This window comes from Megalops cyprinoides, chromosome 17 (assembly GCF_013368585.1).
Source record: "Megalops cyprinoides isolate fMegCyp1 chromosome 17, fMegCyp1.pri, whole genome shotgun sequence".
Classification (NCBI taxonomy): Eukaryota; Metazoa; Chordata; class Actinopteri; order Elopiformes; family Megalopidae; genus Megalops; species Megalops cyprinoides.
Window position 1 is genome coordinate 20,508,468 of NC_050599.1, and position 13,383 is coordinate 20,521,850.

The following is a 13,383-nucleotide window of genomic DNA, read 5'->3' on the forward strand; positions in this document are numbered from 1 at the left end:
GGCTGCATAATTAGCTATACTCTGGCACAGATGGAGACTGTGTGTGTTGCTAAATGTGTTAGCAAAGCAAAATTATTAGAAGTGTCTGGAATAACCCTCCTTTTCTCACTTCAATACTTGATGTCTTTATAGTGATCTCCCCTTAGAGGGGAAAAAGTACAAGAGCATCAGGTGAGCACTGTTGCCTTGGTAACATTGATCTTATCGCTGTTCATCTGTTTTCCTTCAGACCTCCAGCAACACCGGCAAAGCTGGAGCTTCCAGCAAAAAGCCTGGTAAGCACCTATACATGCCATGTGACCCAGTACATCCCATTTCTGACACCACAGCTATAGACTGCCACCTGAGTGAAACTGAAACAGGAGAAGAGACACAGCTGAGCTCAGACATTTCTGATAGAAATGTGTATCTAGTGATGACCTGACCCATAACTTTAACTGATGCTTGTCTGTGATTGGCCAGCAGAGATCGCCCAAGTGACAGCCGCATACACAGCCACAGGGACGGAGCAGCTAAGCCTGTCGCCCGGACAACTCATCCGCATCCTCGCCAAGAACCCCTCTGGCTGGTGGCAGGGGGAGCTGCAGGTCAGTGCTTTCAGCAACAGGAGGCGTTGCAGGTCAGAGAGAGGGGGCAGCGCAGGTCAGATGTTTGCAGGGACCATTGCAAATGACTGTCTGTAATCTAAATACTGTCTGATCCAGTTCTGGTCCTGGAGGGTCAGGTTTAAATTTTAGAGGTCACTTAGTTTTTGATTTACATCTTGAACTCCAGGCAAGCTGACTTCCTATCCAAGTAATGGCTTTAATTAAAATATTAGGAGGTGAGGTAGGACAAAACTCAGCATGAGTTTTGAGCCCCCAGGACCATCTCTGTTGTCAGTTGCTAATGAATTCAAATTCCTTTTTATTCTGAGTTAGAGTAGTGCAGATATCGATTGACTCAGTGGGGCCTCTCATAGCGTGGAAGTCATTGATATTCCCTCTCCGCAGGCCAGAGGTAAAAAACGTCAGACGGGGTGGTTCCCTGCCTCCCATGTCAAAATCTTGGGCCCCAACAGCGGGAAGTCGACGCCAGCGCCCATCCCACGTAAGAGCTGCATCACCAGACCCAAGATGCCCTCAGACCTCTGACCCCGCAGTAACTCTCTGTTCCTCACACTATGCCCGCCCCTTCTTTCCCCATTGCCAGTCTGCCAGGTCATCGCCATGTACGACTACAAGGCTGCCAACGAGGATGAGATGAGCTTCTCCAAGGGTCAGCTGATCAACGTCCTGGAGAAGGACGATGCCGATTGGTGGAAAGGGGAGGTCAACGGGGTCACGGGCCTGTTCCCCACCAACTATGTCAAGATGACTACCGAGTCCGACCCCAGCCAACAATGTAAGTCGAACTTTCTCCTGGATCCAGTATTCAGAATGGTGCTTTTCCATTTTCTGAGCAAAACTTTTCTCTGGAATCATGAGCAGTTCAAATCTGAGTCACTACTCTATGAGTCGCCAGAATTTTATTGTGTTATTTTATGCGAGAGAGAGAGAGAGAGACAGTTATGGTAAATCGCCCACAGACCAGCGCTTTAAAGTGACATTTGCTGAAAGAAACCAAGTTCATTCGAAGCTTTTTCTCAGCAGTTGCGATCTTCGGCAGTGGTGCAGGGTAAAGTGGTTTGTTATTCTCTGTAATTGTCTGCATATCGGCGGAGGAGTTGCAGGTGTTTGTGCCTGAGGGCTCAGTCTGCTCAGTTCATTCTCCTGGTTGTCTGTAATGATGTTTGCACAGCGGTGTTACGGGGCCGTTTTATATTCATGAAGAATGTCCTCTGCTGTGCACAGCAGCATTGCCGATTGAAAAAATGGCAGCTGTAGCCACATGAAGGACATGCTGATGGAAAAGTAGTGGCTACATGTTAGAACCAACTTTAAATAGGTGCTGAAGATGGTCCTAAACATACAGCAAAGAGAGTTTGTTTAGATTTATTTGAATTAAATTGGCCTCACGTAAAATTAAGCCACCTTAGTGCCTGTGTGATATAGCATGAGAGCGTCTGGTTGGATATCTCTGCTGCTGTACTGCGGGCCCCCACATTGTCAGTTAATGGAGGCTGAGACAATGTTGCTGGCTGAGCTCTGGTTTCCCCCTTTATTAATGTCTGCCGTCTCTTTCCCTCTTCCTCCTCCTCCTCACACTCTTGTTTCCTTCCATTTCTTTCCCTCTCTTCTCCTCTCCTCCTCCCTCTTTGTCCTCATCTCTCTCGTTTCTCTGTAGGATGGTGGCGTAGCCTCCTCCTCCCCTTCTCCTCAGAGACCCACTATCCTGCTCCGCGGCGGGAGGCTGCCCCGACGCCCGCCGTGGCCCCGCCCCCTCTATTAACTGTCACTCACTCGATAGGGCTGCTCACCCGGCTGACTTCATTTGGTTTTTTTTTTTTGCCTCGCCTCGCTTTGCCTTGCTTTTTTTGTTTTGCGTTGCCTTCTCTACTTCCACCTGCCACCCACATTCACAGCCCCTCGGAGTGTGAGCGTTTTAACCTGTTTAACAAGGGGGAGCCTAGCCGATCGCAGAGAGAGGGAGATTTCTGGAGCGCTTATGAGTCTGCCATGATCTAATATGGCATGCAGTTCAGTTGATTTCTAATTTGTTTTCCGATAATTTAAAATGTAAGAAAATTGCCCATGACAGTGTCGGCTGCTGTAGATAAACAGTCAGCATGATCCTGCGGTTTCCCCGTCACCCAAGCCCCCCCCCCTCTTCCCGGAGGCAGAGCATCCATTGGCTGAGCAGAACGCTCACGTCAACCTCAGCTGGCCAGGCTGGATTTGCTTTCTGTTAGCGCTGGTTTGATCGCATTCTTTCGGCACGAGGATAGTGGGTCTTTCTGTGGCGTCGCACCCCTCTCAGCCTTGCTGTCCTAACTGTCCCCTCTCTTTGCTGTCTTTAACTCTCACAATTGACTTATTGCTGTATTCACCTGACCTCCTGTATGAGTTTAAGCCAGTGGGGGAGCTCAGTCACACAAAAACCCACTATCGTCTCTCATGGTAGGACTTGTGGTAGGATGGTACTGGCGTTTGGAAAGACATATGTCCTGTGTAAGACACTTAGTGTAGGGGAGGGTACATTGGGAAGCCCTTTAAGATAAATGAGATTAGACCCTCTATAAGGAGGATGTACTGTAGATATCTGATAGAAGATCTTTTCAACATGTGGAAGAACATATTAACAGCGTCAGCTCAAGATATTTGATATATTCAAGGGTGCATTGCAAAGACCTTGGGGACTTGGGGAGGTGTAGGACCTTATGTGAGAAGGATTTAATATTAGACGGAGGATATATTCAATTTTGGGAAGAAAGTGTTGACAGCATCTGGTCAAGATAATTCATATACGGCAGAATGCGTTGTGGGCCCACTCAGTATTTTATCTATGAGAAAGCCTGTCAGAAGATGATGTTTGGGGGTGTTGCTGGAGGGATTTTTGATATGTGATATAGGCTGTTGTGTGGTATCTTTTTAGAGATGTTTGCATTGTGAAATGCTCTTAACATTTTTCCGGTGTTCTAGAGAATGGCAGTGTGTCATGGGCTGCCTTGTTTGACATAAGTCGGATTTTGACTTTATCTCTCAAAAATGTATAAAAAGAATGCTTCCGTGAGTATTTTGATCCAACACGTGTATGGTAGCAGTGTTTGCGGTACCTGTAGACCTTACTACTGCAGTTGTTTTGGACAAAATAATTGTCTCAAAGTAATTCCTTTCCTTTTCTAGAGGAACTGTATCAGATACTCTTACCGTGTATATATATATATATATATATATATATATATATATATATATATATATATCAGTTACCCTTACATGGAAAGAAGGCCTTAAATCAATAGCCTTTCCAGTTTTCTTCAAACAGCATTTATGAAAACAAACGAAAACTCGTGTTAAAGACTTGGAGCTGTTTTAAGCTGGAGGTAGACAAGGATAAGTTACTGACACGCCCTTGACCCATTGATAAATCGGTGCAAGTCAGTGGTGGCAGCCAGTTATGTAACATTAGGCTAGTATTGTTGAAACTTTGTTGTAAACAGTGGTGTTTGGATACCAGAACTATTCCTAAGGTAGCCTCTTAAATTTGGCAGCAACAACATAAAAGAAGCTTTGGCATTGATGTAGTATTGATCTTGTCAGTTTTAACTTATGAAGGCAAATCCAGTATCGCTACCTGAGGAAAACCTTTCCAATTATAACCAATGAAAGCATACACCCAAAAACCACTTGAATAACTGCCCGGGAGGGGGGTGGTAGTGTATTGAATTGTCCCAGCTTCCTGGAGTTAGGGATTTTCTGACCTTATAAAAGTCTATCTCAGTGCACAGGGACTTCCCCAGAGATTCTTCAAAGATCCTTTTATTCTCTTTTCTTTTCTGGGAATAGAATGTCAATCCATTGTTCCTGTCTGGGATTACTTCAGGTCATACCTGGGACAGAATGGAAGCTGGCAAACACGTAGCCATAACTCATATTACAGCGGGGCGGAACAGCATTGCCTAACCCTCGTTTTAGAGGGCACTTTTTTATGTCCCACAAATCAAAACTTAAAACCTGGAACCATGGTTGAGAAAAAGTGCTTTTCATCAGAATGCAGACATTTTCATAAATTTATGGCTTGCTTTATATGCAAGGAGTCTTCATTAACATATTCTGCGAGGCTTTGTCATTTCATTTCATTTCATGTTTTGTGAAATGTAAATGGAAATCCACTGAAAGATATTTCTTATAACTGGGAGTAAATTTGCTCAAAAGCCATATGAAATAAAGTGTAATTTAATTAGTTACAACCATTAATATTCCTTTGCATTGACTGAACTTCAGTACTGTACTTAATAAGTCAATATAGCGATCCCTCTGTAAGACATGAAGAACCACACAAAGAGAAATACTTCATCAATACTCAATTAAGTTTAAAAAAATGCTAAACGGTAGCTGTAGGATCCAAAGTCCATGCAAACATGTCTTAAGCAGTCTAAATTACCACTACAGAGTTGTAGCTGTAATTCTAAAGATTATATAACTGGTTTTGCTGCTATTTTGCTTATATTCACATATACTGTGCACATTTGTAGTATTTATACAGGGTTGTTATTTACCCATATCTTTCATAGCATGAGTGTCTTTTTATTTAATTGATTATTTAATTGAATTGCATTAATACTTGATAGGATTCTATGCAATTTGCTGGAAACTTGGTTTGTTGTGTGCTGGAAAGTATACTCTGATCATTCGGTGTGCTAGCTTTTTGAATTTGATTTTGTTTCAGAATTCAGTTCCAGATCTATTATTGATGGTCAAATTATTTTGAAAATGTGCCTCATTACATACTATATATATATAAATATGTGTATATAGATTCAGAAAATAAAGTGCTGTTTTGAGAGTAACAGACTTTCTGTAATTTGGTTTTTGTCGTGGAGGGACACCATTAGAGGGGTCATGTGTAGGTGGGAGTAGAAAGGTTCAGTGTTTGCTAAACACCATCGGAACAGTCAACACCACAGCTACTGTGTGACAGTGGATGAGGACGAAAAAGGAAGTCCTTCATCCCGAATCAGTGCGTTTGACAGGTAAAATTCACACAAAGCATTGCAGTGTGGGTGCTGATTTGAATTTCAGGTATGTGCTTGTGAGTAGGGTTTGTTTGGTTAGGCCGCTTGAGTGATCCTCTGGTGAAAACATTGTTTCCAGTGAGGTAATACTGGGTGTAACCATGGAATTAATGCAACAGGATGGATATTTTATGCAAATAGATAGAGGGTATTCCTATGCAAATCAATAATTTTACTCTTGTAATAAAACACGTCTGTCAGAGATTAAGGTCACGCACTTCATTGCAGGCATCAAATTTTCCAAACTGATACCAGCTGGCATAATGCTCTTATGAACATTTTTATTACTACATAGTAGATATAATTACTCCCATACCCATTGGTGATATTACTGTGGAGTATGTGAAAGCACGTTGAATAGTTTATGCACGTATTAAGCATAGCTTGTGCTGTTTGAGAGCTGACAAGCTACTGCCCTGTGAAAGGACAGCTCTGTTTCTAACTGCGTAAGCAGGAGTGGCCCCTTTGTCTCTGCAAATCAGTGCATCCCCTCTTATTTTGACAATAGCGGATTTCCCTCCAGATTTGAACTCTCCTAAATATTTTGAAAGTACATAGCGGGGAGTCGTTGACTCCATTGCACTGAGCTTATGAAGGAGGGGGAGAAAATGAGCGCAGGGGGAGAAAACAGGCTTCGCTTTCTGAAACTTTGGGACGGGGCCGACGAAAGTCCCCACCAAAGCGATGCCGTCAACGGGCTCCGGGACCCGAGCGCGTCTGAGGCCTCCCCGCTAGGTAAGAACGCGTCTGAAAGCCTTTCCGAGTGGTTTCGTTGGTGTGCGGGTGCGTGTGTTTGTGTGGTGTGTGTGCACCGTGGTAGTGCTCGGGTCGGCAGTGCCCGATACCTGGGTGCCCAGGATCCACCCGGTGCGGTGTTTTGCAGGCAGAGGGCACAGCTGCTTTCCGCGCCGCGGTGTCACTGTGCAACCCGGGGCCCCGTCTTTTTCGGAGTCCCGGGGTGGGGGGGGGGTGGGATCGTCTTACGGATGCTGACCGTGGACCATTCTCACCCCGGCAGATTGCGCCGATCTGCAGAGCCTGGACACCATGAGCCCACAGGAGAGGAAGAGACAGGGCTACATCCACGAGCTGATCCAGACGGAGGAGCGCTACATGGAAGACCTGCAGCTGGTACTGGAGGTACGGGAGCCCCCCCCGCTGCCCGCTATGCTTCCCCCACCCTCACACTACCGTTAACGTTACGCCCAGTATCAGTGTTACTGTCATATTCGTTAGTGTTGTTCTGTTGGTGTCTGAGTTGGTGTAAGGAAACTCTTTGATGAGGTTAGCACTTGTCTTGTTTTGTTAGTGTGTTGACAGCAGATTCTTGCACCTGTCTGTCTGTCTGTGTGTGTGTCTGTGTGTGTGTGTGTGTGTGTGTGTGTGTGTGTGTCTGTGTCTGTGTCTGTGTCTGTGTCTGTGTCTGTGCATTTGTGTGCGTCTGTGTGCGTGTGTGTCTGTGTGTCTGTGCATTTGTGTGCATCTATGTGCATCTGTGTGCGTGTGGTTGTTGTGGCAGCTGTTTATTTAAGGCGCACTGCTTGTTTAGGTGTGGTTTATTTGCTTGACGTGTTTTGATTTTCCCAGTACACACTTTTGTCCATTTCTCTCCTAAATGAAGTCTTCCTTACTCTGCATGTCTTAGCTATTTGTGCTTTCTTTACAGGTCTTTTATAAGCCCATGTCTGAGTCGGGTCGTCTGACGGACGTGGAGCTGAGCATGATATTCGTCAACTGGAAGGAGCTCATCATGTCCAACACCAAGCTGCTGAAGTACGTGATCCTGAACGCTTGAATCTCAGGAAACAAAAACAGTCTATACTGCCACCTGTCGGTAGGAATGTGAACTGCTGGACTATCAACATCTGCAGTTGTTGCTGCTATAGCAGACTATGGCTCTACACAATGCAATGCATCATCTGCCCAGTCATGGTGATGATGCATACAGCTATAGAATCTGTGCAGTCTCCTTCTAAATGTTGGAACAGTGTGTCTAAGGAGAGAGGGAACAAACTGACATGGCTGAAATGTTATATCTTATACTGTTATGAAGAAAGAGGAGGTATGATTGTTGCCAGTTTATGGTTGGAGCATATCCGCCTCAATGGTACAGCTGTGTAGAAAATGGCAGGAATGGGTGCCATATGTGTTAAGTGTGTGAGTTTTGTGTGTGTGTTTTTGCGTGCGCGTGTGTGCGGCAGGGCCCTGCGGGTGAGGAAGAAGACAGGCGGGGAGAAGATGCCGGTGCAGATGATCGGGGACATCCTGGCTGCGGAGCTCTCCCACATGCAGGCCTACATCCGCTTCTGCAGCTGCCAGCTCAACGGCGCCGCCCTGCTGCAGCTCAAGACCGACCAGGAGCCCGAGTTCAAGGACTTCCTCAAGGTGAGGGGACACGAGACACCACTGTGAAACGGGGAGTGAGGACCGACAGGTGTCTGTGGAATACAGGGTGGTAGGGGGGTTGCGGTAAAAGGCAAAGGAGTAATAATCAACTAGAGACTATGAAAACCTCTGAGAAAGAACAAAAAGCTCCATGGGTGCCACCACAAAGCGCATTTAAATCAAACCTGGTCCCAGACACGCCCAGCCCCATCCCCTGAAACCACCCTGCCTGACCCTTAGCTCTGTCTCTCCTTCGCAGAAAATCGCCACTGACTACCGCTGCAAGGGCATGCCGCTGTCCAGCTTCCTGCTGAAACCCATGCAGAGGATCACCCGCTACCCGCTCATCATCAAGAACGTGAGTCTCGCCTGTGCCTGCTGCTGCTGGAGGAGGCCTTCAGCCGAGGGCCTCACACCGTGACCCTCAGATTGACGAAAAATGGAGGGGGATGTGAATAAAATGACTAATATCACCAATGTAGGGGTTCATACTCGGACTAAAGTCATATGGTATAGTTTTATTGTGTGCCACGCAGACATTAGCAAGGTAAGATCTGAATTTACTGTAATTCCCACAGCTGAATTAGTGTTTCATCTTATGTTGGTAATTCGGTACAAGCTGCAGTGGCAGCATACCAACAAGCAAGTCCCTACATGTCGAAATTGCATCATAAATAAGTCAGCACATGGATGTGTTACTTTTAATGACGAAGCAGACTGAAAATTTCCACGGTTCATCGACCTGGCGCCCCGACCTGTCATTCAAACCCACAGCGCTCCCAGCCGACACAGGCACTGGATGTTTGTTTAGCGTGTGACCCTCCCCCTCTCCCTGCCCCCCCCCCCCCTTCCAGATCCTGGAGTGCACCCCGGAGTCGCACGTGGACCACGGGCAGCTGCGGGAGGCGCTGGAGAGGGCCGAGGAGCTCTGCTCGCAGGTGAACGAGGGCGTGAGGGAGAAGGAGAACTCGGACCGGCTCGAGTGGATCCAGACTCACGTGCAGTGCGAGGGGGTGACTGAGGTGAGCGCTGAAGACAGGCACACAAACTTCTGTCCGAGTACTGAGAACAGAACTACTGCTACAGTACAACTCCGCGCTCAGATCAAAGATGAGGAAATGCATCGGAGATGAGTGCTAGGGATGACATGATATACCGGGATGTTAATTTGAACATTAGGACATCGGAACATTTAAGAAAAATAACGACTGTGGTCGTGATTCATTTAAACTAAAGGTTTCTGTCCAGTTAACTTTTGAAGTGGCCATTTTTTGGTGCAGAGCTGGAATTTATAAACACTGAGACTCAAGAGTGCCACCTGCTGAGTCAAAAGTACAATCTCTCATAACCTCTTCCAATAAGTACTATTTTACATGGTTCTCATGTCTCTAGCAGAGGTATGCAATCCTGAGTCTCAGCAATAAGCTTTTTTTGTCCATTGGATCAGTTAGCAGACTAATTTCAGTAGAACTGTCTGGACAAAGTGTTGAGTGTTTCACTAATTAGAGAGACTCAAACAAAGGAAGCTGGTAGTGGAAAGACTTACTTAGGTCTGCTGTACAGTGCAGACCCTGTCTTAGTTTTATGAAGGCGCACATAGCTAGGAATAATACCAATTATAAAGAATGGTTTTAGTCCAGCAACTTGGCCCGCTTTCATCTGAAAAATTCTGACCACACAGTTGAATTGAAACTCATGCTTTTTGTGGCACAAGTACATTTTCTACTGAATCAATTTATTTGCATGCATAATAATCATTTGAAATGATTCATGCGACTGGCCATTTAGCCAGGAACCTCATTACCATTTGGCCTTTTTCTTGCCCGTCCAGCATCTGGTCTTCAACTCCCTGACTAACTGCCTGGGTCCCCGCAAGCTGCTCCACAGCGGGAAGGTGTACAAGACCAAGAGCAACAAGGAGCTCTACGCCTTCCTGTTCAACGATTTCCTGCTGCTCACGCACACCGCCAAGCAGTTCTCCTCCTCGGGGCCGGACAAGCTCTTCAGCCCCAAGAGCAACACACAGTTCAAGATGTACAAGACTGTGAGTCACCACACTGCTTCACACTGCTTCTCAGTCTCTCCCTCTCACCAGATGCCACCCATTCAACAGGCATGGCACGCTTTCAGCTCATCAGAGATAGCCTGCACCAAACCTGTGATTATGGGTAGATGAACTTCCACAGGTTTGGCAGCTGTCTAATAGAAACATAGAAACTCTCAGAGTGAAGTTAAATTGGTTTGATCATAGCTGGAGCTGAATAAGGTGGTGTGTCTGGCTGGATCGAAAGCCTGCAGACATTGTGACCCTACAGGACCAGCATCGATAACCCCTGTCATTTTTCCAGCACTGCTCACATTCTGTAATGACTTAGCTGTCTGCCCACGTCTGTATCCGCTTGGCCTTAATATTTGCCTGCCCTTGCCTCCGTCCCCCCCTGGCAGCCGGTGTTCCTGAACGAGGTCCTTGTCAAGATGCCCTCTGACCCCTCCAGCGATGAACCCATCTTCCACATCTCCCACATCGACCGCGTTTATACCCTCAAGACCGAGAACATCAACGAGAGGTGAGGGGTTCACCACCCCCGAGTAAGCAGTGGACAAGAAAAAGGGATATAATGAGGAAGTGGCCATTTCTTTTGATTGTATTATTGTGAATAATTTATTTTGTAGTATTATTATTTTTTGTTTTGTGGAAAACACTTTCTTCTTTATTTGTAATTGTTGGGCTTATGTCCCATTTTCTCGGCTCTTTATTCATGTAGCCGGAATTTTGATCAGACGTTTTTATGTGTCTCTTTATTTCACAAGGACGGCCTGGGTTCAGAAGATCAAAACCGCATCAGAGAACTTCATTGAGACTGAGAAGAAGAAGCGAGAAAAAGCATATCAAGGTGAATCTACTGTGAATGCTGATACAGCCTCAGTGCCTGCTTTAAATCATTCCAGTTCCAATTTACTTTTTTCTTTTGCTAGCTGAATAGTAGAGGCTCTCCTTCCGTCTTAAAGTTATTGCTTATGTGACCCCTGAACCCAAAGCAGTGACCTCTGACCCTTAAGCCCAAGGGTCATGTCCCAGTGTGCCTGTTCTCTTTCTGACCCCTGGGCCAAGTGTCAGCTCTTATGTTTGTTCAGTGTGGTCATTACTCCACACCACCTAATCCCTGGCCCTTGTGGATCGTTCAACACGCTCTGTTTCTTTCCCTCCAGCACGCTCCATGAAGGCCAGCGGAATCGGACGCCTCCTGGTCACCATCTTGGAGGCCACTGAGCTGAAGTCCTGCAAGCCCAATGGTGAGGTTCTCTGGCCATGAGCAATAGACCACCCGTCAGTCCTTCCAGTATATTCTTCCACTCACTCCATGTCGTTTGCACGCTGACTCCCGTGTCAGTGCCTGAGTAGTCTTGAGTAGTCTAGACACCCCCTGCTCTTCTCTCCAGGAAAGAGTAACCCCTACTGTGAGGTGACCATGGGAGCGCAGTGCTATACCTCGCGAACCCTGAACGACACGCTCAACCCCAAGTGGAACTTCAACTGCCAGTTCTTCATCAAAGACCTGTACCAGGACGTCCTGTGCATCACCCTCTTTGAGAGAGACCAGTTCTCTCCTGATGGTCAGTCCACACCCTGTCGTCGTCATCATCATCATCATCATCATCACACATGAACACACACACATTCACTTTTTTGATTAAAGTCCTTTTCCCGCTTTTTTCTTGAACATGTATGTTTATTTTTCCTGTGCATGTGAACGACACAAACTCATTAATGACTGAGTAGCCAGTGGTAGATGACGCAGTGCACCTCCTGTCTAAATTACTTTCTGCAATTGGTCTCCTCCATAGATTTTCTGGGTCGCACGGAGGTTCCCGTGGCAACCATCAAGAAGGAGCTCGAGAACAAGGGCCCGGCGACCCGCCGCCTGCTGCTGCACGAGGTCCCGACGGGGGAGGTATGGGTGCGGCTCGACCTGCAGCTCTTCGACCAGAAAACGCACAAATGAAGCAGCGACACGGCCACAGACCCCGCCCCCCTACCCCCACTGCCAGCGCCGAGTGACCAATAAGGAAACCTGGGCTTCATTTGGCCACTCCCTCCCACTGCCATGACCTGGCAGCCTCTCAACTACTGTGGAGCGCGTCATTGGCTGATGGCGTAGCTGAACCGGCCCCAGCACTGAAAGGGTCGTACGCTAGTGATTCTGTCTTGCTCCTCTCTGTAACCACAGCCACTGTGACGTTGCCAAGTGCTTTTGTATATGGAGGCCATACCAGAAAGGTACACTGTATATTTCAGAAACTATGATTATTTAAGGATTTTTCTTGTCTATACATCTCGAAGGATTGTGGAATGTAATATGCACCTGAAGCAGAGAGAGGTCAGGAAAGTCTTGTTTGGCCACAACTGTTGTTTACCACTGGCTATGAGACTATCTCAGGATTGAATTTTTCCCACAAACAAGGACCTGTCTACATCCTACTACATCCAATCAATATCTGCTTCTGTGATGGCATTCTGCACTGATCAGTTTCTCCAGTAGAATTAGGAGCCTTTTTCTGTTCGACTGTATCATGAGCAGCACAAACCTTTTCAATGCCTCAGTCAATGTTGACATTTTGACCCGTTTTTAGATGAAAGATGTAGTTTTAGTTTGCAAACTGAGTTCTGCCTTATCTAATGTTGTGTATGTAGCTTTTCTTCTCGGGGCCGTTCCCAGACATGTTTTGGTAGTGCTGCCACTGGTCTATTGTGTACTTAATAGTCAATGCCAACAAACTTTAAGGTAAATTCTGTATGTACCAGGTAAATGTTTTGGCTGGTTTTGCTGAAGGCTTTGAGGAGAGAAATCACATAAAATTTTATTTGAGATGCATGGTGATGTGGTTAAAGAAAGATTCATGGTGATTCCATGTGTTTAATCGCTAGTAAATTGCATTCGGCATAGAGTTTTATTTATTTTAATTTATGTTTATGATCTCTCCAACGCTTGTCAAATAAATTTTCAAATCCTGGGCTTTATATGAAAAGATGAATCAACTGGAGTCCGTTTTTAGTTCACAAACCCAAAATTAGAATTAATTAATTTCGGCTAAAATAAGCATATCTTCATTTAACTGTAATGGAGCTGTAAGTAATTAGAAATGGGGTTCTGTCATACCAGAGTTGTGATAATATCTGTAATAAGAAGCATTACTTTTTGTCCTCATTTACTTGCCTTTTTTTCTTTTATTCAAAGCTGATAAGAAACGTTTATGTACTGGAAAAGTAGGGCTTTCCAAAATGTGTCAGTGAAAGCACTCCAAACCTTTAAAAGCTTTAACTGAATGACTCCCTAAATTACAAT

The 13,383-nt window shown here is 45.8% G+C and overlaps 1 protein-coding gene across 1 annotated transcript in view; it reads left to right on the plus strand.

Moving 5' to 3' along the window:
- itsn2b (intersectin 2b) overlaps positions 1-13,066 on the plus strand; it is a 44,447-nt gene extending 31,381 nt beyond the window's left edge. The window contains exons 24-38 of the mRNA XM_036550595.1: positions 230-275; positions 466-587; positions 993-1,089; positions 1,192-1,383; positions 6,672-6,793; positions 7,320-7,426; positions 7,855-8,038; positions 8,298-8,396; positions 8,893-9,060; positions 9,870-10,082; positions 10,484-10,605; positions 10,850-10,932; positions 11,249-11,332; positions 11,480-11,653; positions 11,885-13,066. Of these exons, the coding sequence (XP_036406488.1) occupies positions 230-275; positions 466-587; positions 993-1,089; positions 1,192-1,383; positions 6,672-6,793; positions 7,320-7,426; positions 7,855-8,038; positions 8,298-8,396; positions 8,893-9,060; positions 9,870-10,082; positions 10,484-10,605; positions 10,850-10,932; positions 11,249-11,332; positions 11,480-11,653; positions 11,885-12,042 (1,971 nt within the window). The 3' untranslated portion in view covers positions 12,043-13,066. The remainder of the gene's footprint in view (positions 1-229; positions 276-465; positions 588-992; positions 1,090-1,191; positions 1,384-6,671; positions 6,794-7,319; positions 7,427-7,854; positions 8,039-8,297; positions 8,397-8,892; positions 9,061-9,869; positions 10,083-10,483; positions 10,606-10,849; positions 10,933-11,248; positions 11,333-11,479; positions 11,654-11,884) is intronic.
- The last annotated feature ends 317 nt before the right edge of the window (positions 13,067-13,383 follow it).